This window comes from Thunnus thynnus, chromosome 8 (assembly GCF_963924715.1).
Source record: "Thunnus thynnus chromosome 8, fThuThy2.1, whole genome shotgun sequence".
Classification (NCBI taxonomy): Eukaryota; Metazoa; Chordata; class Actinopteri; order Scombriformes; family Scombridae; genus Thunnus; species Thunnus thynnus.
The window spans coordinates 29430285-29453474 of record NC_089524.1 but is presented as its reverse complement, the minus strand read 5'-3'; the positions used below and the strand labels follow the sequence as shown (position 1 = coordinate 29453474).

Here is a 23190-nt window from a genome sequence, read left to right as displayed (position 1 = left end):
TGCAGTGTGAATCTGAAATTCTCCTCAGAATGATGCACGTTTCCCACCACATTCAGTGCGGTTCTCACACAAACTGGGTTAAGCATTACACTAGAATCATGATGATGCTTACTGACTTATTATAGAAATATACAGTAAATGTTCTACATAAACATAGGATATGTAAAATGAATTGCATTAAAATGTATGGATTTAATTTGGCTTCAGAAATGACCCACTTAGGCTGCATTCACACCAAATCTGGCAATGCGTGAAAAACAGTAGTCAGTGCGTTTACACTGCAGGAGTTGGTTTTATAAACCACTGTGCAGTGTTTTGGCTTCTGATAACTCCTTAAATGCATTAATCTATAACTCCAATTTCCTGGATTATATTTCAATGTCTCGCTAGTACCTCAAACAACACACCCTCACCATAGTAGCCCCCTGTGTCATAGTGCCAGATTGCCAGATTTGGTGTGAATGCAGCCTTAGAGTGAAAATCTTTATAAGCATGATGTTAAAATTCAAACAAACCATAGTATCTCTCATTTCTCCTTTCCACAAAAACATTGCATGAACCTTAACTATACCCACAGTAGTTAGCAACCAAGCCAAAATTTTTCAAGTCATTACCATAATTTCTGCCATTCCTAACTACACCTCCCTCTATTTTAGCTCCTCGCTGCCTCTGTTCTGCTTTCCCCTTTTGCATAATAAACCTCCACCCAATTTGTCATGAAATCCCTCATTTGCTGGATACTCAGAAAGGCAGATTATGCTTATTTTTCATTTGGACAGTGGGAGATGGAGCCAGGTGTTTGGCAGCAGCAGAGTGTTCAGGTGTAACTGTGCCGGTGATGGGACATGACGAGCAGCCGCAGATGAAGGATGAGGCGTGGAGGATTTTGGGAAGAGGAGCACCCCACGACCTGCTCCCTCAAGAATACCCCCACTGATCTAGAGCAGGTAAAACTTTCTTTTGGATCACTTCTTGCTAGAATCAGCTCTTGTTTCTTAATTAGCGAGTTAAAAGCATATTGGAGATACAGCTGTTAATCTAGGAGAATAGAGGGGTGATTTTTGCTTTGGTCAACAAGATTAATTCATGCCTCTTCAGACAATAGTGGTCTTATCTACAGTACAACTAGTTCATGAAATAATTCGTCTTTGACTGTAGTCACAGTAATACTGAACAATGTTGGCATAAATGCTGTTGTGTTCAGGGTTTCATGACTTATTAGGACTTGATTACACAGCTTGTTTACATGCAATATATAATAGACCTACGTTTGCACTGTCATCCACAGTGTAATGTGTGTTAATCAGGAGACCCAGTCCAATGACTCAGTCCACTCCCAGCTCCATAAATGTGAATGGAAGTGGTTTAGTTCAACCTTAGTCCTCTAAACCTTTTCCAACTATACACTCTGTTGCTCTTGGGTGACATTCCATGTTTAATTATCTTGTTGGGATGGGGGGCAAATTAATACAATATCAGAAACACCTTTAGAGTCATATGCTTTCCAGTACAATAGCTGTGCAATAAATTATATCTTTGATGCTTAAAACAATGCCACATTATAAGCTTCACAAAGTGGTGTCACATAATAATAATGATAATAATAATAATAATGGACAATGTGGTAGAATCCCATCATGATCCTTTAAATACTAAGTAAATAAGTAAGCTTTATTTATATAGAACTTTTTTAAAATACACAGTTACAAAGCACTTTACAGACATGCACATGCAAAATTGAAACAAATAGATTAATAGAATAGACAAACACTCACAGACACAGAGAGAAATCAGCCAAACAGAAATGACATGGACATGGGAACAAGAAGGGAGATCTAATACCACACAATGAATGAACAAAGACCAGAAAGTCCAGAAACCAATGTTGCACAAACTGTGGAGAAAACTCAGGACTTTGATCCTTATTTTTATTTTATATATTTTTTATATATTTCTTTAATATAATTTTTTTTGGCATTTTTTTAGAGGGAGACAGAAAACATGGATAGCGCATTATGACATGCAGGAAAGGTCCACAGCCGGAAAGGCTGGAAACGAACCTCAGATGTTGTGGTTATGTGATATATGTCTTTTACCAGTAGGCTACCTTTTGCTCTATTATTAATTTTGTACCATACAAGTAATTGTCATTGAATTGTCCAAAATAATTTTTTAGCCATGTTAGCAGCATGGCTCGAGGGAAGATGGTGTCGGTTGATCTGTCAGTTTGTAGATAGGTTGGTCAGTCGACCACTTTGGTCCAGGCTGAAATATCTCAGAAACTATCAGATGAATTGCCATGAAATTATAGACCAACATTCATAATCCAAAGACAATGAATCCTACTGACTTTGGTGATCGTCTGACTCTCCTATAACTCCACCAGCAGGTTAACATTTGTGATTTTTAGTGAAATATCTCAACAACAATTGGATGCCATGAAATTTAGTACACACCTTCATGATCTTCTCAAGATAAATTGTTATAAGTTTGATGATTCCTTCACTTTACATATAGCACCATCATCAAGTACTTTGATTTATGACCTGCAAAACTAATAATGTTCCCATCAGCATCAGCTGCACTTTGTGTTTAGTGGTAACTAGAAGATGTTCTACCACACTAAACTAAGATGATGAACATGGTAAACATTATACTTGCTAAACTTCAGCATGTTAGCATTGTCATTGTTAGCATGTTAACATGCTGACCTTAGCATTGACCTCAAAGCAATGCTGTGCCAAAGTACAGGCTCACAAAGCTGCTTTCATGGCTGTAGTGGCACTATAGAGGAATATATTGATCAGTGGGTCGTCATATTGTTTGTATCTCGTGGTAAAACAGGACAGGCACCAGGACAGGGGCGACTTCATGTATAATCCTACCAATGCAGAGGTCGGTAATACATATAACTCAGCGTGTTTACTGCACTTAAGTAACCAGGCTACAGTCAGCTGATGCAGAGGCAGATTTCTCTGCCGTGTATACAAATAAATGGGTTTCTAATTAGCTTTTCACAAGTATGCATGTGCATAACAAAAAAACTGCAGACAGAAAGCACAGGCCAGAGTGGCTGGATGAAAAGAGAGGCAATTACACAGAGCGATGCGTCCTCATATTTAAAATAATTCCATCCAAAGTCAGATTAAAACTGAAACAAACACAATGTAGCCTGTAGAAGTCTAAGTAAGTTAATTTCCGCCACTGAACAACTGAGTATTGAGAGGAAAAGCTACACTCTGACTGTCCCCTCATTGGGCTGTCAGTCTGCTCTGACACAGACACACACACACACCCAAAAGGAAACAAGTCAGAAAGCAGCATCTTCTATCACTAATACAGTTAAAATCAGTAAGCCATGGCTCCAAGATAAGGTCAGGATAAATCTGGTTACTGATCTGCTGCATGTGCTGTAGTGTATATAAGCAGATTTACAGTATCCATGTTACTGCAAAGTATTGTCTGTGCAGTCAAAGCCTGATATATCTTATTCCTCTGTGCTTTAGAGCTGTTGTTTTCCAAAAACGATTAAAATCACATTAATGAGCCACACACACACAGTAGTTTATTTTGAGTCAGTCCCACATACACCAACCTGCTGCTGGAAATACTCACTAAAGCACCAAATCCTCTGCTGAAAATAGTCCCCAACAAATAGTTCTGTTTTAGTAACAATTTCTAAAAAACTAGTCCCCATCTGTTAGAAAATTACCTATCCTTATTTAAAAATCAAAGTATATACTCATGACCATTTATATATAAAAGCATATATTCATGGTTTTGGTCTTTTCATTGGATTTTTGGACAATAACAAAAACATAGAATATCACCAGTCTTATCCTTTAAGGATAATTTAACATTCTTTTATTGATGTAAAGTAAGGAGTATTGCTGTCACTGCAACTTGAGACAGATCGCATGTATCTCTATTATCAAGCTACTATTTTATGGCTTTTAACATGAATCAGAAAACCATGTGATTGTCCAGGCTGTTTAATTCATGTGATGTGAGATTGTTTCTGTGTTCGACCTCTTACAAAAGTAAATATTTTAAATGTCTTTCATATTTTAGTTTTGAATTGAATATATTGATTTGTGCACTGCTGTTGCATGTTGTTGTATGCCTTAAACTTTATTAGTACAGTGAGAAGCCTCGTCATCATTTGCAGTGCAAAACGAAAAGTCTTCAGTTCACTCTGCTTAGTGTGATGCAGTGCAGTCCATCAGTCTTTTGTTTGTGTCCTGAATATTGTAGACATTTGAATTACAGAAAATGTTTTCACTAAAATGCAGACAAGAAATCTAGACACTGTTTGAGTACTCCTGAACTGTTTCCATGGTGATTGTTAAGGCTGTGCTGTAGTGTTTTAACATAGAAATTTGTTTTTATTTGGAGCGTTGTCATTTTAAAGGAGTGGTCTTGTGCATTTTTTTTTATCTCTTGCCTTGTTCGACATGATTTTTCTCGCAAGTTAATTTTGTGGCAAAACTGTAGCCATGCCTGCAAGCCAGCTCATCTTAGCGCACAGCCCCTATCATGTAATCCCCTGAATTGAAATATCCTCTGCTTGAAATATTGACTTTAATATCTCATTTGAAAAATTCATGTAACCTTTTGATGTTAAATCCATACTCAATTTTGCAGAATGTTATAGGAATATGCAGAAAGGGGATAGGAGGCATTATTATGTTTTTTCCTGCAGAGAAATTACATTTTATGGTTGTAACACCAACCTCCCCTGTGTTCTTTATAGTCCACGAGGGAAAAAATAGGGAGCCATTAAGGCAAAATGAAAAGAGCTATTGATTGGGCTCTTATGCCTTCTCTATTTGCCTCATTTCCTAAATGCATGATAATAAGGGCTCAGCCACTGAAACTAACAAACTCCTTAATGAATCGAACTCTGAAGAATTAGCCTAAGTTTCCATAATGATTCACAGATGTTTCCATCAATGGATGATATGCATTTGGTTTGTTGTTTTGTGGATTCATGTTCCATTTACCAAATACATGTTCATCTCCTTATAGCATTATGATGCAATCAAGAAATTATTTGATGATTTCTGTTTTGAGAAAAGTGCTGCTTCTTATCAGAGATGTCTGGGGTGATATTGTTAAAAGCTATCATATTAGAATAATGTTACAGTCGATGTATTGGAGCTAATAATAGTCGAATAGGGAGCAGTAGGTTATAACGAGAACAGAAAAACGTGCTTTTAGCAAGTTGAGTTTATTTTTTAATAGAGATATGGGTCTGAGAGCATCACAAAGAGAGAGAATGAGAAATGAATAGACAAGCCATCATTAAATCCACAGTGCCTTACTAATTTAGACATTTGATAATCATTTACCCCAGGTGGTTAAGAAAGTACTCACACTGCCATGTCAGCAGCTCATGTCTCACAGAGTTAAAGTGCAACTGAATTGCTTAATTGAAATTACTGTAATGATAAATGTTTATTTTCTTTCTGTCATAATCTCAATTTGTTAAACATGGGTTTTATATTTGGTAGTTTTGGCTGTCATTCATACATTGAATAGTACATAAGAAGTATGTGAGTATTTGATGTGCAACACTTGTTCCTAACCTCCAAGTGCATAGAAAAAAATGTACAACTGCTGTAGGTACCAAAGGCCAGTGTTAAACCAAGAAGTCAGTCTGCTAAAGAATGTTACCAAAGACAGACTGAGTAGTAAATATAACTTTTGCCTTTGTGTTCTCTTACAAATAAGTGGGCTTAAGTTGGGAGTTTCACAATACAGCTGCAGTACATGTTAGGAAAAATGTCTGAGGCTTGATTTTACTACCATTCCAGTTTTTTCACCACTGTTCAGCAGTTTGGAAGGGTGCCATATCTTTGAATACCATACATTAGATGTACAGTCATCCTGTCTGTAATGTCCTTCCACCACTCTTTTTTCTCACCGTATAAAGACAGGAAACAATTTCTGCATTGAGGTTTTTCTTTCTACTGTGCCACTAGTGCTACAGTGAGCAGGAGTGCAGTGTTTCCTACAGGTTTAGAATGTACTTGTGGTGGTGGTGATGCGACATCTGACGGCCCGGTGTGGGACAGACAGGTTCAGTAATAAACTAGTCAAACAAAGGTATATGAATAACTATTTATTGCAAATGAGTAGCTACTCAAAATACATAACTATCTACAGTATATGTCAAAATAAATAACTATTAAGAAATAACTATTTACATATTAAAATAAATTTTCCATTTTTAAAATATATTAAAGAACACAGACTGTAACTCTGCTTTTTGATGAACATGTCAAAATAAATAACTATTTAAAAATAAATAACTATTTACATAATGAAATACATGTCACATTTTCAAAATATATTCAACATATGAAAACATTTTAACTCTGCTTTTGATCCAAAGTTGTTCTCCTTAGCCTTTTGTCATGTGCCTACTTGCACAGTTGGCATTCCCTGTTGCAACATTTAATTTTCCTCGCTTTGGAAAAAAAAACATTTCTAAAGCCTAGGGGCAGGTCTATTTATTGAGATTTTGAGGCATGCAGCCAGGTGTTCTCCTTTCAGTTTGTTTCTTAGGTCAGTTTTGACCTGAAATAGAAACAAACTTGCATAACCATTTTGAAAGACAAACCAGGGTAGATGTCTGCCCACTCGTTGAGTTCACTGGAATCCTGCTTTCCAGAGAAATCACATCCCTGCAAATTGATTCATTTTAAAGTGGAGTTCAAAGATCATTTTTGGAACAAATACAAATGACATCCACACATGTTCCTTGATAAATACATGCCTGGGTCATGTTTACAATAACTGTTATGATTTACATTACAGTTAGATAAGTATGATCACACGTGTTTTACAGGATTACAGGAGGTGAGTATAACCATGAATGCTCCTTACAGCACGTTGCTTGAATGACATCTACTCTTGGACAACTGTGGCCTCCTGTCCAGGATGGAATTTCCTGGTAAGTGTCTGCAGGTGAGTAATGTTGGCTGTGTCATCCACAGTAGGTGCCTGTGGCTCCAGGACACTGAAGGCTCCAAGAATGTAGAGATTATGCAATCTGCTCTCGAGAAGGCTGATGATATAAGGTTTGAGGACCTGCAGTGACGGATACCAATACATTTTTCAACAAAATAAGGAAAAAATAATTCCTTAAAAGTTATGGTGAAAATGTATGCATTTACATCTCTAAGGAGTCTGGTCCGCAGCTCCTCTTGAGGCTGCTCCTGTGCTTCCTACCCTCTCCTGCTCCTCTCCTCCTCATGGGTGATATCGAAGGACCCAAATCCATTCGGGTCACTAAGGTCTCGATGAAAGATCAAAATCAAAATGCATCTGGAAAATACCTGCTCTATGATGTCCAAAAAATTTCCGTCAGCTTTCTGGAACACCTTGTACAGCTGTGGGAAGTGGGGCAAAACATCAGCTTGAAGATAAAGAGCAGCAACAAATCTGTAGGTTGCACAAAATGTGTATAGCCCTTCAGTCACTGGACATTTTTTAATGTCTGCCTCCTCTGCTAATGCAGCGAGCACAGCTGGACGGTTCCTCTGCAGGTTCTGAATGGTGAGGTTCTGGGACAGCTCCGGACATCATTTACCTCCTAGAAGTAGAATATTGTTTAGTACCAAATAAACAAGATGATAAAAGTGTAAGCCATAGGGCTCTTGTATACAAAAACAGTGGAGAGCACACCTTGATTTTCAAGTCACTGATGCCAAGGACGGTGGCCGCTGACTTTGGTGCTGCTGTTCGATTGGCACTGTTGCATAAGTACAAATAGAGTTCCTGGAGATGGTCTCTGATTGTTCCCATATACTTTACCTCTTTAGATGAATCCTTGCATGCAAGTGCAAGTTGATGAGCGGCGCATGCTACTGAAACGAGCTTGGGGAAGCTGTCAGTGAGTTACTTTGCAACCCCATTCACCTGACCTTAGTGCAGGAAAGTGTCAAATAATATATAGCAATATTTTTACCCTGTGTAAAATATTGATTAGTAATACATTCAATACTTGTCATTACTGCTGCACCATCAGTCCCAAGACCATACAGTCTTTCTGTTGGGAGCTCCTTTTTCTGGATAATGTCCTTCGCAGCAGCAAAGCGGTGTCAGCTGGTTAAATACTTGTCCCACTTTGTCCAGGTAACTGAAATAAAGTGATGCTTATTGGCATATGTACAGTATGATTTCAAGGTATGGGCACATGATTTTTTAATTCACCTTTCAACAGCTCCCACATTCATACCTGATAAGTATGTTGAGCTGTCGGTTCGGAGACATCTGTGGTTTCATCCATTTCTAGGCTAATGGCTTGATATGACTTCATATTCTCCAGGAGAGGCTCCTCAATTACTCTTGCCAGGATCTCCAGCATCTCGGCTACTATTCTGTGGGATCGGTAATTGTTTTTCTGATCCTCCTTTTGGATTAAGGAATTAATAATTTACCATGTACATCTTTTGTAATTGCTCATTTACAGAAATGGTTACCATTTAATCAGGTTTACCTTCAGTTTGGTAAAATAATCACACCACAAAAGCCCAGCCAGACTTAATAATTTTGGGTAGTTGGTGTGATGTGCTGTTTTGTTTTTCACAACCCATTTAAGGCACTTAAATCCCCGACAACAGCTTTGTGCTCAATGCTGATGTTGGGGTCGAAAGCTTGCACCACTGAGTAGCCTTTACAATGAGTAAAGGAATACCATGTTAAATAGGGACAGCTAATTTGGTTATAGATTGCTAATGTATTATTACACAAGATAAAGAAAAATCAGAACATACCAGAGGCAAGTGATGCCTGCTTTTCCATACTTTGTGTATGAGACTCAGGGGTGATGTGGTGCTCCAAATAATCTTTGCAGAACACAAGAGTCCCATCTTCAATAAAAGTCTTTTTTGTAGGACCTTTTTTTGCTGTTGGCTTGTGCTTCCTGCACACACTTATCAAATGTGGTAAGACTTAAGAGCTTTAAAACAAATAGTTGCTTATAATTCTGATTAGACATACCCTGCTTTTGTAAGGTACAGCCAGGGCTTGAATTGTTGCATTTCAAGCCACCAAAGGTTCCATGCGGTGTTTGAGATCATCTGAAATGAATGCATTATGTTTAGAATCATTATTACAATACTTGACTGATACATTGTCACAATAACTTTCTCTGGGATAGTGGAATACCTGCAGCTGTGGTGTCTGCTGCGACAACTTCACTCCCATCTGCCTCCACCACCTCCACAATTGGCCCTGCTGCCTCACCCTCTCCACTCTTCCCTGCTGTATCGCCACTTTGCCCTGCTATTTCTCTACTAACTGACTGGTTTGAAAATACGGGGGGCTGAAGGTCCACTGGTCTGTGTGCATTATGATGTGACAATTGTGTGTCTTGATTGGAAAAAAAAATTGGAATTCGGATTTTATTTACCTGGGCAGGTCTTAATCTATCTAGGTAGACTGCCCAAGTTGAGCCCATGTATGAGTAACACTGGAGTGTACCTCAGACCATACCCCATACTCAGCACGAAAAGAATATACTAGGGCTGTTGATTTTTATTCAATCAAGTTTGATCAAATTCAGACTAAAACATAATCTATTCAAAATTCAAAATCCGATGCAACTGTAATGTTAAATTTAATTATAGAATTAATGCTGATACTCACATTGCCTCTGCTGCCTCATTTGAGTAACAAGCTAACGTTACTGTAAGGGAGTATTTTACAAAGTCAGCAAGCACCCTTGCCTTTATCCAAGAGTTTTCCATCTGTGGTTTGAATCCAACAATGAAATGATAAAACAGTACATTTGGAATTCAAACAGATGATTACAGATCAGATTTTTCACATTTTTCAGCATGTTTGTAAGGCCTTAAGAATACACACAAAGCATTTGATGAGCAACACTGAATGCAAACAAAAGGATGTTTGTTTACAATAAAAACTCCACAGGGTAACTTTAATTATCTTTCTTAAGTTAATCCTGGCCCAATTAATTCTAATTGTTGTTTCCTTTAATGTATTTACCCAGCTACTCGGACAGATTCTTATATTCTTTAGTGCGATGAAGTGGTCCAGGTTTGCCCTAGTTTATGTTGTTGATCAGCTCTTCTTTGGCTACAATAGAAGCATGTAAAATTGCCATCTTCTTATCAGGGACATTTGCCAATACACTGATGCTAGGTAAGGTTTTTACCACAGGGCACATTATACATTATATGTCCAAGCAGCATGTCTAAACATTAGAGCAAAACAAGGTTATCTCACAGCCCTCATTCCTTTGATCCAAAATACAGTAACATCGTTAAATAAGATGCTAATTGTACCGTCTTTACTCCACAGAATTGTATCGTCTAATTTGCTTTGGCTGTTTGGTTTTGCATTACCTAAGGCTACATATTTGCATAATGAGCATTTGGAGTTGGAGCAGTATATTGTGAAGCCAAGTGCAAAGGGTGAGGCTGACATGGCTTCTTGAAATCAGTTTTGAAAATGTTTTTCTCAGGCACTCACTCTTCCAGTAAGAAAATTGCAATGTTTGCATGGCTTTTGTGACAAAATGGAACTCTTAAAACAGCAAGATAACTGAACTCAGGCTTGTAGCCAATAGGAGTGCTGAACTTATACCACTTTTTCTTTTTCACTATAAAATCTCTAGACTGCTGTGGGACTGAATGAGATCATAATTGTACATGTGAGGTGATATGTGGCAGTAACTACACATCACTTCTTACTCTTAGTAATCGAGTACCTACAGGTAACTGTAATGAGACATTAGTACACCATCTTTCTTTTTAGGCTTGTGCAAAGTGTAATTATATTGTTCTAAAATGTTTATAAAATCCTGTTCTTATGTTTATTACCAGCAGTGAACATATGGGTTGGTGCATCACTGCTGTAGACATCATAGCACCATTTTCACCAAGTGTGAAATCTGTTGATGATTCCAAAAACAAGAACATAATTCATGACCGTTCACCAACCCCCAACCCCTCTTGTTGCTGTGTTATCGTTTAATTTGGGTATTGAAAGTGATGCAGTATTCTCAGCATGTGGCACTTTTAGCCTTTCTAAGCCAGTGAAAAAAGCATGGTCACAGTATCTCCCCTGGTGAGAAACCCAGGAAGATGTCAGTCAACACTGACAGCAGTGGCTCTGTGTTTAAGCACACTCAGTTATAAGTAAAATTTATCACTGTAAAACACTAGAAACAACAGTAGAACAACAGAGAAGTGCCAGCTGTAAGGTGGCTTATAGTGGGCCGATTGCTGTTCTTTGTCTGCTACAGCAGCTTCATAGCAGGACAGTTTACCCTGCTGCTCTCTTTCGCTGTCTCAGCTTAACACTATCCTCTATCCCGGGACAGTCACCTGCAGAGGGGCAGATGGTCTCATTTCCCCACCGGGACTGTCTCACTTACGTGCTGCAGTGATGCAGTGCTTTTTGCAACATCTTCCCTAAAAATATTAATTATATTGGTGATGCCTGTTGTAGAATTAATATTACTAATAATTTTGATGATATTTGTATTTTGAATTTGTGGTGATACCAACGTATTAAATGAAAATGGACCAAGGCTTGGACCAGTTAATGTCGTTGCTGACCTACTTTGGTAAGCCTCTAGACATGGGTCCATTGATCAAGTCAGCTAATGTTGTAGATGTGTCCCATCGGTTATACCAACAACAAAATTTGCAAGTGATACTGTTACACTTCCCTGCCCAGATTTGTCCTGCCATGTTTCTCCAACCTTACCCACCTTATGTTTCCCAGCCACAAGAAAGTGCTCTACTGCAAAATTTTGTCTTTTAACCTCCTGTCACACCAGCTGTTTGCTTCTTGTGGTGACCCTTACCTGCATTTTAGCAAATATTTGACCAATATTACAATACAACATATAGTGTTAATGACTTTCATAACTGGAAGAAAATGAGTGACTTTCTTCCACTGCAGTCCTACAAACATCAACTGCTGTAGGAGGTAGTATATTGGCTGATTAGATCACATCTCCCACACAGCACTGGGATCAGCTCATGTTATTGATTGGTGACTGGTCACAATATAAACTACCAATCGTTAGGAGAAATGTATTTTTTATAAATCAGCTTCCAGACCAACACATCGTACAAGTTAAGCATCAGCGCTCTTGAAAGTTTTCCTGATGATAGAAACATCTCACTACTGCTACAACACAAAGTGAGCTAGCTGAAGATAAGGCTTAAGGTAACTTTGGACCAAAGGTCGTCCTTTCAGTCTGACATCTGTCCATCTGACCATCAACTCCTCTTAACTGTGAACCTGTGTTCCCAGCTGGGAAATACATAGCAGCTACTGTATGTGAACAGATCAGGAAAGAGACTTAATTTGCCAGCAATAGTGACAGGAAGTTAGGAGACAAAAGCAGAAATGGGCAGCCCGCATAATGTAAAAAGGCCTCTGCTGCCCCAAGCAATTCAAATGTATACGTAGATAGGTACAAATGGTTTAAAATTATCCTGATACACACTGTAATTATTACATTAATCTTCTCAGCCTACAAGACCAAAATCACATACAAAATGTTTTTTTGCAAAGTCTAAGGTTAAAATCACCAGTTACATATAAATATTAGGAATAATGTTTATTTCATTGGACAGCAGGCTCAGGCCAGTTCTGACATACCATATGTCAAGCTCACTGGTCTGCTTTTTCCCTGGATTTGTGACATTTCCTCATAAGTCCCAGTTATTGTAGGCCCAGGTACAAAATTATTTGTAAAAATATGTAGCTAAGGGTTCCAAAAAAAAGATGTTTTTCAGTTAATATACATTCACACCCTTTTCTCTATGTAATCACTAATCACTCACCTTTCCAAATGCATGTCCTCATCCTCATGTACAATATCATTTTCCTGCATATACACAGCAGTGGCCGATTTGCCTTGCATGTCCCACATCTCAACACCTCATTAATATTGCATGAACTTGTTAGTGTCTTCTACCTCTTCTTTACCCCTCCACCCCCCCACCACCCTCAGTCTCAACCTCAACCTCAACGGCTGCAGAGGCTGGTGGGTACATCTGAAAGTCAACCTCCTGCTTTTACCAGACTCGCAGACATGGGATAGGCTCATATCCATACAAGGATTATCCTCCACTGTCTCCCTTCCAAAAAATCATGATAGGGAAGTGTCAAAAGAAATGAGATTAGTTCCCCTCTTATTTCCTCTCTGCAGTGGAAAACACATTTTATGTGTGATTTTCAACCAAATAAGCTTGGGTTACAGATGAGTAGGTTCTTGACAGTTATGAATGAGGACTGTACTACTTTAAGGCAATGACAGAAGGCGGAGCTAGTGGAGGTTTCAAAAAGTGCTTAAATAAATCAAGTGTGTTTTGGGCCCACCACCAAATCACTTGACCCCTCATTACCTTGGTCACTCTAGATGGCAGAATTCCTTTAAGAAAGTATTCCAACATTTTCAATGGCAGTGATTCTGCACTGCTCTGGTGTCCATATGTTGAGCCTCTCCCTCATTACAGCAGACAGTCAAGGCAGCAGCATCTTGATGCCGTGGTAATGAAGACCCCACAGAGGCCAAGGGAAAAGGCTACAGTGGAGTGGGAGGAGAGGAAAAACAGGTGGAGTGCTTGGGAAAGAAGGTCAATACTGGAAGTAATGTCAGGGTTATTCATTAAAAATGCATCTGCAAAACATTTTAACTCAATAAATTCTCCCTTTTTATAAAGTACTGTTTAAAAAATGTCAATTAAAACCGGTAATTCTGCAATAACTGTATCTTTACATTATTATATAAAACACTAAGCCTAATCTAAAAACTATATTTTGAATTTATTTTTCAGCTTTGGGTGATAATTTGGCTACAACTGGCTTTAGTTGAGTTTTAGTCATAATTTTTAACCCTTGGTACTCTGGTACAACTACTCCAAAGGATACTCTTTTATATGACCATTGATGTTATTGTAAACACTATTGTTGAATAAATAATGAAAAAAGAGATTTTGCATGAAACTCACAATTAAGACAAAAGTATTTATGTTCATTTCATTTTAACTTTAATCAATTTAACCAGTCAAACATGTCATTGAAATTATGGCCAAGAGGGTAGCATAAAATCATTGTGAAAACAATATCTACGATACAAACAACATAAACAGGCCAAACTGTCATACTACAAGAGTAAAAACAGTATCCAGTAAAGATGCATAAACAGGGTCTCCAACACTATCAAACATACAATAACAAGACTTAAGAGTTTACAGCCAGGCTAGCTCTTTCAGGCTCTATGCAACATGCAGCATTCTGATGTTTAGCAGATACATTTTTTAACATGTTCACCGTTAGTTTAGCGTTAGCATACCAACAACAGCTAATTAGGACTTAACACAAACTACAGCTAAGGCTGATGGGAACGGATCATCAAAGTTATTACAATTCATCCTGAGAGGAACATGAATATCTCCAAATCTGATGACAATCCATCCTATAGCTGTTCATCCTATATATTATATATAGTTCAGCCATTTTACTCTCAACCATAGATGTCAACCTCATGGTGGCGCTACATGAAAAGTCAAGGGATCATCAAACTTAGTAGGGTTCACCCTCTGGAGACCCTGAATGTCTGTACAAAGTTTCATGGCAATCCATCCATCAGTTGTTGAGATGTTCCAGTCTGGACCAAAGTGGTGGACCAACCAATTGACAGACATTGCTGTCTATAGAGCCACGCCACTAGCATGGCAAAAAAACCCCTATAAATTAGAAGCAAAGGCATTGACTGAGAGTGCTATTTTCAAATTCTTTAAAATTCACTTTAATTCACCAGAAGTAATCATTGACCATTTCAAATCTTTCTTCACATTGTTTCAAGAAGAAGGGGCAATATATTTAAAATCTTTTTTAACTCGAGGGAACCAAAATGTTGAAAGTCAGAATTTTATTAAAAAAGGAACAGGAAGAAAATATTAGGATTTTATTGGACAGACATTTTTCCTTCACTGATAGTAAAGGAGTATTGAAATGAATTCACCAAATCTTTGTTGCTCTAGACCATTAATTATACAATACATCTAATAGACACACATAATCACCATAATTCAGAAAGTGTACATACTGTATGTTCTGTGTGTATGAAAATGTGATCAACTAAAAGTAAAGAAAATCGGATCAAAAAATGTACATGTGCAATGAATTTAATGTGAGCTTAGCAGAAAAATAATAATTGATCTACATAATATGTAACATAGCTGGCTAGCAATAGCTTGATCTTCAGCCCCAAATAGTTAAATGTGAACTAACACTGATCTCAATCTGAACTTCTGCATGTGTGTTGAAACATTGAGGCATGTGGAAATCACAGTGGGCGTTTCCATCAGCAGTCAAAGGCGGCAAAATACCTGCTTTGACATCACTTAGTGGTTTGTAGTCTGTGGTGCCACAACGTGCAAAGTTTCAACTGTTGAGAAACAGTAGATGCCTTAGCTTTCTGCCGTGTGTTATTACATTTTAACTTATTTAATTTAAAAGCCTGGTCAGGGACGAGGGCTGCAAATCAGTTTGAATTGCAGGCTTGGATGTTTAATATTTGTTTTTAATGGAGTAAATAGAAAAAGAAAAAAGGAAAGTTCATAGAAATGTAGCACTCTGTGGTGGCAGTTTAGATAATAGTTTATTGGAGACAACAAAATCATTTTGTTGAAAGCAGCTTTGTTCCCAGTAACTGCCCTCACTCCTATATATATATATATATATATATATATATATATATATATATATATATATATATGTATAAAATGATAATTGCTATTCAACTGGTGCAAGCAATAACTGTTTACTACAGTGCACTTCAGCTAGCCTTGGACAACCCAGTCAAACCAGTTGTTGCATCATCACACAGCTGTTTAGATGTGGATTTAAATTAGATATGGAAGCACAAGGACCTTTTGTCTGAGACAGCGGAAATGCTGTTTTCATTGGAACGAGGTGTAAAATGTGAGACTACCCCATTAACTGCTGGTAATTGCAAATCTAGGTCTGTACAAACATCTTTTGAAAAACCTTTTGGAATGGCTGATATCTGAGTTAAGCAATCAAATCCATTTCCGATAATGTGTAAAAAAAAAAACAAAAAAAAAAAAAAACTCTATAATTCCTTTTGAACTATGACTGCATCATTCAAATGATATGGTAAATCTACTCGAGCATGGCACACCAAACAAGGCATTACCTTTTCTGTGAGCGTGTGTTTAAATGTGGGTGGAGATTTCTGAGAACTCTTTGGAGATTAAATTTTGTTAATTGCCATCATCCATCAAGCATAACATTCATAAATGGAATAGCCATTGGACATTTAAGATAATGCTGAACTATTATGATGGATCGCAGTCCCAGTGCTTGTGTTCAATCTGGTTAATGTCTGAGATAATAATTTAGCTTTAATCAGTCTTATGTTGTATATTTGAAATCACCACTACCTCCTAAGGTAGTAAGGTGATATTTTTGGTCCACAACATATAACACAACAATTTAAACACACATAATATAACAACTAAATAACTCTCTGACAGTATATTGTATATATGAGGTACTTTTTGCTTTTGCTACATTTGCTCAAACCATAGCTGTGATAAGAGTTATGGGGTGAGAATGTGATCCAATGAAGAGTACATTTTGAAAGAAAAAGTTAATATCGGTTGATTAAATATTTTGTTTTTTCTGTTGTTTAAAAATAGGGTAATGAGATTTGGAATAGGCCAAAACTGAGAACATATTGTTTAATCAAAGTCCAGTACTGAAAATGATGTGAAGTTTAATCTTTGCAGGAGGAAAGGTCTGTGTGCCCAATGTGGCTGTTTGTATCATACCATTACATTGATGAACAAGGTAGGCTCTGTCGGGTATGTGAGTTAAATGAAATAGAAAGTGAAATCAATTTTGTTTATATTGTCCTTTATGTCATGTTCTAAGAAAGAGGTTATCCAGTAGAACTAAAAAAAACATTGCTTTTTCTGTGAAGATGCAGAAATAATGAAAAAAGACACATTTGCATTGTCACTATCAGGAAAACACATGGTCACTGAGAAAAAAAATGTGGTGTTTATATCGTCTAAAACACGATTTACTTTCTTTTTTGGTTAAGGAACAATACACCGTGATATTATTGTGCATCATGTAATTCCATATGAGATGGACTGTTTCAGTGGTATGACATGTAAATGTCTGTATCAGAAAAATAGGCAATAATATGTAAATAAAATGAGAAAATTAGAAATCTAAATAGCTAATATTTGCATAGAGTGCTCAGTGTGTATTTGGGTGTTGTGGATCACCACAGTTTCTGTTTTCATGTTGGATTAATTTCTTACATACCAAATTTCAGAAATGAAACACATACTGTAACATCAAAGCTAGATTTACATCTGTAATGTAGCTCTTAGTTTTCAGTCTTGCGATTTTCTTCTTCTGTGTACAATATCCATTATTTTGTGGTTGGATGCTTTCCATACAACACAAGCTATGTGTAATGAGGTTCAAAGGTTACATCAAACATACACCTCAATTCCAATTTGCCTTTCAAAAGATATAAGTGTCAGTGTCAATAAATGACAAGCAGGTGGAGCTGTGAGCAAAGTTAAGTTCAGAAACTCCCAGTAACATTACTTTTTTTTTCCTAAGAGAGACATGTGTTGATGCTTTATTCCTGTGAAGGTTCCTCATAAATGAGCTTATTATTACTGTGCAGCCTGCTTCCAAGCAGTTAAGTCTATGTAACATCAAGACCTTGCCTCTCTGCACTTACTCCATGGCTGGCATAACTAGAGGCTAACATTCTCATTTTAATTGATGTTACTTCCACATCTCTGCTTCTTCCTGTGTATTCTGACGCTGCTACTGGTTGGTGCTGTAAGTATGGAGAGGCGCTTGTAATCCGGAGGTGGCAAATAATCAGAATAATTTGGGCGCTGTGTGTTTGTGTGGGGCATCGGCCTGTATGTACCGCTTGTCATTTTTTCAATTACTAGAGCTGTGGTTAAATGTTCATTTTCAGCAGTCAGCCCCAAGCAAAAACTACTGAGCCCCATTAGGTTTTACCCACAGCCTCACACTCATTAGTTTTCTCCGGTCAGACGAGAGTGAGGGAGAAGCTGGGCCGGCCTTTCTAAAGAGGTCAGGGTGGAGTCTAGTGCTGTGTACAGCCACAGTAGAGATTGTTAAGGAGTTTCCAGCCAGTATCCTACAATAGTAAGATTGCTGTGAAGACACGGGTGACCTTTTTAAAGTAAATGAGCACACAGTCCTAATTGACCTTCTCTCTCTTTCTTCCTGTCTCTCACATCGCCACCATTTATAGGAAACTACTGACATGACAGCACAAAACTAGGGATTATGGTTATGTTTAAATCCAGATTCCAGGAAAGCTATTGAAAATGCACATTCTCATCAGTGTTAACAGGTGCAGGGGCTTTTATCTTTCCTCTTGCATCTAGCATGATGCTTTCAGAGCAGTACAGGCATCATTAAGCAACGTCCTCTGTTTCCATTGACCTGAGGGATCCTGTCTTGATTTTGCGCCGCTATACGGCTCTGCCAGCTAAATGGAGGTTACAGGGAGATGGCATCCATTATTGAGGTATTCAATTCAAATGTCACCCGTTTCCACTTGGCACTGTTTTCTCTTCCCTAATGTTTGCTTGGGGCATGGGGGAGTGGGGGAGAGTGGGAGGGGTGAGAGACACCGGTTTTTGTGCCTTGTTGTCTCAGCACTGGGAGGGACTTTTTAGCAGACATTAGCGGCGATGGATGCAAGGTGACACCATTGTAAGTCTCTGCGCTTCACCTTGCACTCTGACACCTGGACGTTCTCTCGCACTCTCACTGCATGGTTAGTATCCTCCTGAGCACAGGCCTCTAAAACAAGGCTGATTGTAACTATTCATCATCCGGCCTCCACTTAATTGGACCAAAAGTAGATTGTAGGGCGGCGCAACCTCTCAGGTGGGTGCAGACGGAATATAGTTCAGATGAGCCCGTTATTAAACGGTCCACGCTGGAAATACTTGAGGTGCTCACATGGAATAAACCCACTTTCTCTCTAAGTGCAGGTTACTTATTTAGCCACTACAGACTTGGCTTTCATTACCCGGTTACCCTCCTGTCAGTGTAATTCAGTCCTGTCATCCCTCAACCCAGTTGAAATTAACAGGTAATTTGTAAATGTCACTTTGGGTTAGACACCTCATTTTCTTCATTTTCCAACAATCCAGCACCCACAAGCTAATTTTTCTTGTCTTTTGAATAAGATTTTCATTCACAAATAGAGTTATGGTCCACTAAATAAATGAGAGTAATTGATGAGGGTAAAAAAATGTGATTTACCGTAACCTATTAGAGTCAATTGGTGACATACTACCCAGGATTCCTTTAGTTACCGTAATGCTGCATGTCTGCCTAAATCCTAAAGATGTTAATTGAAGAAGTGAAATGAGACGTGATGAGATGGTGAAAGTGCTGTATTAAGTATTCTGTTTCTATTCACACACACACATAGACAAAGGCTATACAAAGTGCTTTACAAACTGTCTTTAAAATGTTAAAAAGGAAAAATATGGTAAAATATTACAATGCAAATGAATACGTTGGAAACTATTTTAAAAGAAATTACAGATAAAAACAGAGATGCTAAATAAGTCAAGATGTAAGAGCAAGATGGACAATGATGGAGAACATAAAGATCTTTAATTTGCCAAAGTTTGGGCAAGTCCTCTATTTTCTGTGAGTTTGTTCCAGCTGTCTGGTGCAAAGTAACTAAATGCTGCTTCTCCATGTTTAGTTTGGACCCAGTCAGCAGACAGTTGCCAGATGACTTGAGAGGCCAACGAGGTTCAGGAGGCTGAGAGGATTTAATATTGGATTTATTACATCAGTACTACATTTAAACTACTACATTTAAACTATAACTCCATTGATGTTTTTGTTATTTCCATTTTCCCACCATTGCTGCTAATGCACTCTGTCTGAGGAGGGAGGATCTTTCACCTATCCTGGGTTTCTAACATTTTTGATTTCCATTTATCCAAGGATCTGGGGGAATTTTTCCTTTGACCTCTGGAGTGACCATATGCTGGACTATTTTTTGACCAATAGCAGTGACAGGAGTGTCCGCTGTTTGCCTGACAACCTCATGATGATGACCACATATAGGGCTTTTTTCCTTTCTTTATTCAAGAGCATGGTCTTTCAATTTGAGAGCATGATTTATTGATTTCACGTTTAGATTTTTTCTGCCCTCGCAGTTGAATAGCTCCTGCTTTCGCTTAGATTTGCTCTGCTTCTGCTCAAACTGTGTGCTTGCACTCAGATATATTGTTGCTTGAACAGATTTTGCTGCTCCAGCTTCAGCTCTTCCCCTCGCACTCAGGCTGCTTCTGTGTGCTCGTGAAACGTCTACTCTCAGATTTTTCCTCTGCTCTCTGATGTTTTTGTGTAATAACCCTGTCAAGATTCCCTAATCAATAGAAGGCCAAATGTAGTGTTAACCAATGAAATGATCCCTGCCTCCTTGTGGGGGCATTCGCTTTACTTCTTAGAGCGTCCCATATGGGCGCGGATTCATCGTCCACTCCTGCCCTCCGGGGCTTTATTAAATGTACTTCCCTTGCTTTCTTGGTGACTTTTTGAATAAAAGGACAGTTAACATATATATACATATGGAGAAAAAAACACAGTGGCCGCCGATTTTGTTGTTAGTTGCCTAACAACAGTTTTCCCATAACATACAACACTTGCCATTATTATCATGGATGTATTCTCGTGCCACAAATTTGACTTAACCAAATCAATTTGAAGAAGTAACAGCACCATTAAAATAAAAACTTACTTGAGATCCTTGACTTTGGCGGTCCTCTAGACTCCCACTCCTGAGTCATAAAGCTGACGTTGTTTTCTTCTCTAACATGTTGACGGGAGGCCAGTGTGCTATACGGCTACTTTTATATGTAGCTATTATAGTAAAAGAAAACGTACGGACGTTGTATATATTGGTATATACAGTAACTGTCCTTTTATTCCAAAAGTCATAAAGGAAGCAAGGAAAAGCCTTGGAGGGGGCGGTCAAAGAGTAACTGCCCAGTTGAAATATTATCATCAGTTTCCCATGCAGGGAGCAAAAAAGCCGTGTGAATAGAAATTATATTTATGAGTGTTAAATAAATGCAAACGTTAGAAATTTGACAGTCAAACTTTAATTAGGTCTCGTTATTGATCACGAACAGCAACCAACCAGAAAGTGGTAATTTGGTGCCGATACCACACAAGAAGCATTCTTATTAATTGTTCCAACAGAAAACAAGAGCAGTCTACCAAGGAAAAAGTCTGAGGCTGCTGAAAAAAAGCAGAAGAATATGTGTCCATAGCTAAGGTGTTCAATAGAAGAGTACTAAACAATCAGACCTGCAGCGCTCAAATAAAATACCAGGTCAAAGGCCCACAGCAGATTTGGTCGGGGCACTGTGTGACATAGAGAAATAATAATCACAAAACACTGGAGAAACAGGCTTATAATGAATGGATGCAAACTGCGATTTTCTCATCCTCCCATTGGCAGGTGATAGCCACTAGCCAGCTGTAGGGACGGCTATGGTTAGAATTTTATCTTTATCTTATCCACAAACTATTTATTTGTCCTGTTTTGCATCACATAGATACAATAGACTTCATTAATGCCATCTCAGCACTTTATTTCCTTGTTGGAATAAAAGGCACATACCAGACTTAATGATGCAGCTGATAAAGATTTATACTGTTAATATTTGACTTTTGCTCCAAATTCTTTGTTTCAAAGTTCAGAGAATACTGGTGACTTTTTTTCTTGAACGAAGCGTCAGAAGAAAGAAATAAGAGTATTTACCAACACTCTTATCAGTTCTTTTTCAAAGAAAAGAATTGGGTTTTTTTGAATTTTTGAATTTTTTTTAAATAAATAATAATATCTCACTTGAAGTAAATTAAAAAAATGTCAGTAAAATAAATAATATTCCTGACGTTGAAATACTGAGTGAAATTCAGAAAGAATGAAGAAAACAGACATCGGTCAGTATCTTCAAACTGTCCTCCTCCTCCCTCTGCTGCTGGTTGAGAGGAGAGGCTGCTTCAGCCGGTAGCTAAGTTTACAGGAATTTAACACATTTTAACACAAGTTACAAACTAAGCTAAATACAAACACCAATAAATAGAGCAGAGGAGAGGAAAGAGAAGCTAGCGCAACTATAAATGACAGCAAACCGCGGTAGAGACTCAGCATAGTTTCCCCGTGTCTACACAGGAGCTGTTCACGTACAGTGTTGAGCATAATCTGCGTTTTCAAAGGGCTCAGAGCCCAATACACAAATTTGACTGTAGTTCCATGTGTAAAATGGAGAAAAACAGACTTGACAGCACTGTTAAAAGACAGGAAAATCTTGAAGTCTAATGATGAAATTGTGAAAATGTGCATTCAAATATAGGACTAAACTGGCATTAAAAACAGACACGTACAAACGCCCCCCAAGAACACCTCAATGCCCCCCTTTTAAAGATACTGCTTCCAGCACCCCCATGACGTTCTCTGAATGCCACCTGGGGGGCGATACCGCCCCTGTTGAGAAACACTACTATAAGAATTACAAGAGGCAGGGATCATTTTATTTGGCCTTCTATTGGTTGGGGAATTTTGACAGGGTTATTGCACAAAAATTGGAGAGCAGAGCAGAAATCTGAGAACAGACATTTCACGAGCACACAGAAGCAGCCAGAATGCGAGGAGAAGTGCTGGAAATCTGTGCGAGCAACAGTATATCTGAGTGCAAGGATACAGTTTGAGCAGAAGCAAAGCAAATCTAAGCGCAAGCAGGGACTATTTGAGTGCGAGGACAGGGTTTGAGAGAAAGAATTACAAAACGGAACCTGAAATCAATAAATTAAATTGAAAGACCGTGCTCTTTTTAAACTTTGGTTTTTGTAGAGACTAAGTAAAAAATAAATTTAGTAAAATAAATAAATATAATATGTTAATTAGTGACCTGCTGGTAGGTGGACATTGTCATCTTTGAGCAGGGTCAGGCTAGCTGTTTCCAGTCTTTGTGCTAAGCTAAGCTAACCGGCTGTTGGCAGCAGCTTCATATTTACCGTACAGACATAAGAGTGGTATTGATCTTTTCAATT

General features: G+C 38.1%; 1 protein-coding gene across 3 annotated transcripts in view; it reads left to right on the top strand.

Annotated features, from left to right (window-relative positions):
- The window catches only part of LOC137188274 (uncharacterized), a 155726-nt gene that overhangs the window by 36672 nt on the left and 95864 nt on the right, over positions 1-23190 (top strand). Inside the window, exons 3-4 of one of the 3 annotated variants that reach the window (XM_067597866.1) lie at positions 780-947; positions 6854-6958. The exons of 1 other annotated variant lie outside the window; for it this stretch is intronic. In XM_067597866.1, coding sequence (XP_067453967.1) covers positions 6946-6958 — 13 coding nt within the window. In that variant the 5' untranslated portion in view covers positions 780-947; positions 6854-6945. Of the gene's footprint in view, positions 1-779; positions 948-6853; positions 6959-7134; positions 8399-23190 lie in introns of those variants that run through there. One more of the 3 variants, XM_067597863.1, reaches the window with a different exon arrangement.